Here is a 5,000-nt window from a genome sequence, read left to right as displayed (position 1 = left end):
GACCCGAATTTGGGCTTTGTCTGCGTTTTCTTAGCAGGTGAAGGAATATACATTCCCTCTGGTTGGCGTGCAGTTTTTTTTTTCATGTAACAGTAAAAACAATACGAAGCTCAGGCATTTCTGTTCTATTTTTCGAGTTCGATTCAACTGGTAAACAAATACAGTACCTCTGTCCAGTTGTAGGTTGGTAAAAGGGAAATATAAAGAAAAAAGAAAGGGAAAAAGCAAAGGAGACTGCCATTTGATAAAAGAAAGCAACCTTTTTTTTTCAGTTAAAATATTTCTTTCGTCGTTTCTATGTACCAAATCTAAGCAGGATCCCGAATGCCAATTTCAAATAGTTTGTTTTCGTGGCCTAACGTAGGTAATATTGAATAGGTAAATTCTGTATAAGTCAACTCGGACCACTACGTGCACTTTTCTAATTGACTTTTGCCAATGTATGACCTCTGAATTATTGTGTAGATGCCCAAACAAATAAAAAATGCTCCGAAGTTCCTTCGGCGGAATCGAGTTTTCTATACAGCCGTTACAGCGTATAATCAAGGCCACCGAAAATGGTTTATCTTTCGGTGGTCTTGGTATAATGCTGTATGAGCTGCAGCCCATGAAACTTTAACCACGGCCAGGTGGTGGCCTTTCCTATAACGTTGCCAGAAGCACGATTATGGCTGACTTTAACCTTAAATAAAATAAAAACTGCTGAGGCTAGAGGGCTGCAATTTGGTATGTTTGATGATTGAAGGGTGGATGATCAGCATACCAATTTACAGCTCGCTAGCCTAGGAGTTTTAAGATCTGAGGGCGGACAGAAAAAAGTGCGGACGGACAGACAAAGCCGGCGCAATGGTATTCTTTTACAGAAAGCTAAAACGGTTGTAAGAAGCTCATGTAGTGCATTTTTTTTTTTGGCCCATGATTGAGTTAAGTTATGAACCACTTCTCCTTTATGGATTGAAATGTGGCTGTCAGATACGAGTGAAAGCCAAAAAATGAGGGTCTTGAAGTAGATTGTGTTGTAAATGTTCAGTAGGATGCAATGAAATAGTGAAGAAATGTGCAGATAATAAGTTGTTAACGTAGGGGAAAGAATAGATGACAGTATTTAGTTGTTGCTTGTTGTAATGTGGAAAGTGGAGTAACGGTGAGTTGGTGAAGGGAATGTAAAATAATAATAATAACTAATACTATACTACTACTACTACTACTACTACTACTACTACTACTACTACTAATAATAATAATAATAATAATAATAATAATAATAATAATAATAATAATAATAATAGAGTGCATGAATCATGTACATATTTAATCAGTACATAAGCGGTACATAACACATGGCCTGAAATAATAATAATAATAATAATAATAATAATAATAATAATAATAATAAAGTGCATGAATCATGTACACATTTAAACAATATAAGCGGCGCATAACACATGGCCTGAAAGCGCTTTAAAAGTGCAAGTACATTCTAAAATGTAATTAGATTTACGGAGACGACGCAGCGAAAGGTTACGGTGGGGGGGTTGTAGAATCTTCAGCGTATGCAAATGGACCAAGTGGCCTCCTGCAGCCTTGGAAATACACCGACTCTTATGAGCTATGATGTCAGGTTGAATCCTGAGCGAGGGGCCGTAGCTGTCTCCTATAAACAAGGAATTCAGCGGCATAATTGCAACGGGGGGTAAATTACCCAATTACGCTTGCAAAGGCAATGCTCCTGGTGGGCGGGACATTATTATACGAGGGAGCGGGTTAAGACCCTGTAAGATTTGCTATTAATAAAAGTTGGTAATGAGGTTTTGGGGAATCTGTTAAAGTTGACGTATTTCGATGAAGGTTTACTTTTAATTGTTTATTTATTTATTTATTTATTTATTTATTTTTTTGAGGTTAGGCGACTGTTTTTCATGTTGGTAAAATCGTGTGAACTGAGAGGATTAATGATCTTTATATTGATGAATACAGTGGAAAAAAACAATACGCATCTTTTGAGCTTTTCATAATTACCTTCTGCTGAGTCTGTTTTCCATTTATATATTTTAAATACAAAACCTTAGATATTATTTGATATAATTTTCTTTTAACTATAGCGTTAATTATATAGTAATGGCTCTTCCTTATTCACTTTGCGATTAATCTATCATGTATATATATATATATATATATATATATATATATATATATATATATATATATATATATATATATATATATATATATATATATTAGAAATATCAACACACAATTACGTGTGGAACAGAAATAAATTTCTGACTCACATCAGGCTCGAAACCCAGGCCTTGCAATTGAAAGACGAGACCTGGGTCTGATCCTGATATGAGTCAGAAATTTACACACACACACACACACACACATATATATATATATATATATATATATATATATATATATATATATATATATATATATATATATATGTGTGTGTGTGTGTGTGTGTGTGTGTGTGTGTGTGTGTGTGTATAACTGAATCACGAAAATGTGGAACGTGATGAATATATAAATAAAGATAAAATCCACGAAGGAGTTGGGAACACTGGACTGCTGCGAGGCCTTTCGACTGTCTGTTGTCCTTTACTTAGCAGACAGTGGAAAGGCCTCGCGGCACTCCAAATGTTTCCCTTTCCTTCGTGGATTTTATCTTTATTTATATATATGTATACGTATTATATATCCCCCGACAAAATCGTACTCACATTAGCCTGGAATTTCATGCTTCGCTTGATGTCCACCGGTTGCTGCAGCTCCGTGGGGACGTACCGATAAAACTCGGTGTCGTTGTGGTACCACTTGAGGGAGTAGAGGCCCGTGGCCCGCAGGTCGTACATGCAGCTCAGATTGACGCGCCCTCCGGCGACGGCAAACAACGGCACCTCCACTCCCTGCAGAAGGTCGCCCTCCACGCCTGCGTGTTTTTAGGAAGAGAAAGGGGAAAATGTATCGAGGAATGGTAGGCGTCCTAATTATGAAATATGGAAATAGGGATAAAAAGAACTCCACTCCCTGCAGAAGGTCGCTCTCCACCCCTGTGTATTTATAGGAAAAATGGGAAAATGGTGGGCGTCATAATTATGTATGAAATAAAGATAAAACGCGGTTAGACATGGTCGTACATCCTTGTTTTTTGAGATTAAGATCAGTTAACAAGAAATTAACTTAGATAATGTAATGACTGATATGGAAAATGGGAAAATGTATTGAGGAATGGTAGGCGTCCTAATTATAAAATATGGAAATAAAGATAAAATGAAGATAGACATGGACGAACATCCTTGTTTTTTGTTTAAAAATTTTAGTTGAATAAATTTAAATAATGTAATGTTTGATATGGACAATGGGAAAATGTGTTGAGGAATGGTAGGCGTCCTAATTATAAAATATGGAAATAGAGATAAAATGAAGATAGACATGGGCGGACATCCTTTTTTTAATAGACATTTTAAAAAATTAATGCTCAGTTGAATAAGAAATTAACCTAAATAATGTAATGATTGATATGGAAAATGGGAAAATGTATTTAGAAATGGCAGCTTTCCTTCTTATCAATAATAGGGTGGAAAAGAGAAAGAAGTTAGAAATAAGCGGCCACACTTGTTTTTCATAGAAAAAATAAAAATAAAAACAGTGGTCAGTTGAATAAGAAAATAACTTAAATAATGTAATGGATGATATGAGTATTCTCAAACACACAGTTATTGAATCCATTAAAGTCCACTTGATAATGAAAATCCCTTTAAAATTGGAAGCTAAATTCTGAAATGTAAGTATAATGATTATAGGCTGCATATCAACAACGGGACTGAATTCAGGAAGATTAATGATGATGCATTTATACGCCCTCCTAAGCAGAACCAAAAGCTTTTAGGTTTTACCCATTGAGCTACATAGACCAGTGAATAACGTTTGCTCACCAACTGCCCCAAGAACTCACAAGATGCAAAATCATTCTGATCAATATCTTTATACCCTGAAGAAAGGGGACGCTTTCTGATGTGGATTAATGCGGCACCAAACGAGGGCGTCATTAGCATTAACGTTATGTATAGCACTAACCACATAATTACCAAGTCAATAACCGTAGTATATTAGGGTTAATTACAGACGCCATTTCTCTGACGACAGAATATGCAAGGAGTGTATAATTTAAACACAGCGTTTCCAGATATCTTCAGCTTGGGTCCAATGGAGAGACGTGATGTCACGGAAATGTTCGTTATCATCAAATAAAGCTCATTGTATATCCACATGTTTCTGTATTTAGCTACAGTTGTATATAGATACTAAATTACACCGAATTGCCGTCGTCCAGCCTGGGGACGTTTAATTAGCTATTTCCTCTTATTTGAGTATGCAGAATGAGTGCACCGGTACGTTTGTTAGAACTACAAGGCAGTACGTCATGTCTCCAGGGATAGGACTTTCCATCTGACTTTTATCTTATATTGATGTCATTTTTGACGGTATGGTGCATTGATGCTTAAGAATTACCTCGAACTTATTTGCGATTGTTTCGTATGTTATTGCAAGCACAGGTTGTGTAATGATTTTTCTGTTTATTGCATAATATATATACTTTTCTTTTGCGATCTCCCCTCTTGCTTTCAGAAGAGTTGTTACCATGAAGACCAACATCTTTGAAGTTTTTCAACAAATTGTAATTATTTTCGATTAATGAAAACGGAAATTTCTCATTATTTTAATGGGAATAAATTACTGCGCGATTAAAAAATTGAAATAAATAATGTGAAATGCGTTAATCTAGAACATTAGGTCCACGGTTTGCGGTTAGAATTGCGATATTGTCTTGAATTACAGTCTATTAACTTGGCAATAATTTTTCATTATTACAAAGTCATCCGCAAGAAGAGAGAGGATATTAAATAAAATAAAATCCCTTTCTTCCTTGGACAGAACCATCATGGCAAAATAGAAATTCAGTAATAATGACGATGATATATTTTTCCCATCAA

The 5,000-nt window shown here is 35.5% G+C and overlaps 1 protein-coding gene across 1 annotated transcript in view; it reads right to left on the bottom strand.

Annotated features, from left to right (window-relative positions):
• The window catches only part of LOC136850833 (uncharacterized), a 141,048-nt gene that overhangs the window by 40,661 nt on the left and 95,387 nt on the right, over positions 1-5,000 (bottom strand). Inside the window, exon 3 of the mRNA XM_067124855.1 lies at positions 2,727-2,935. Within this exon, the coding sequence (XP_066980956.1) occupies positions 2,727-2,935 (209 nt within the window). The remainder of the gene's footprint in view (positions 1-2,726; positions 2,936-5,000) is intronic.

This window comes from Macrobrachium rosenbergii, chromosome 22 (assembly GCF_040412425.1).
Source record: "Macrobrachium rosenbergii isolate ZJJX-2024 chromosome 22, ASM4041242v1, whole genome shotgun sequence".
NCBI lineage: Eukaryota > Metazoa > Arthropoda > Malacostraca > Decapoda > Palaemonidae > Macrobrachium > Macrobrachium rosenbergii.
Note: the sequence above shows the minus strand (reverse complement) of the source record. Positions and strands in the feature narration are given on the sequence as shown.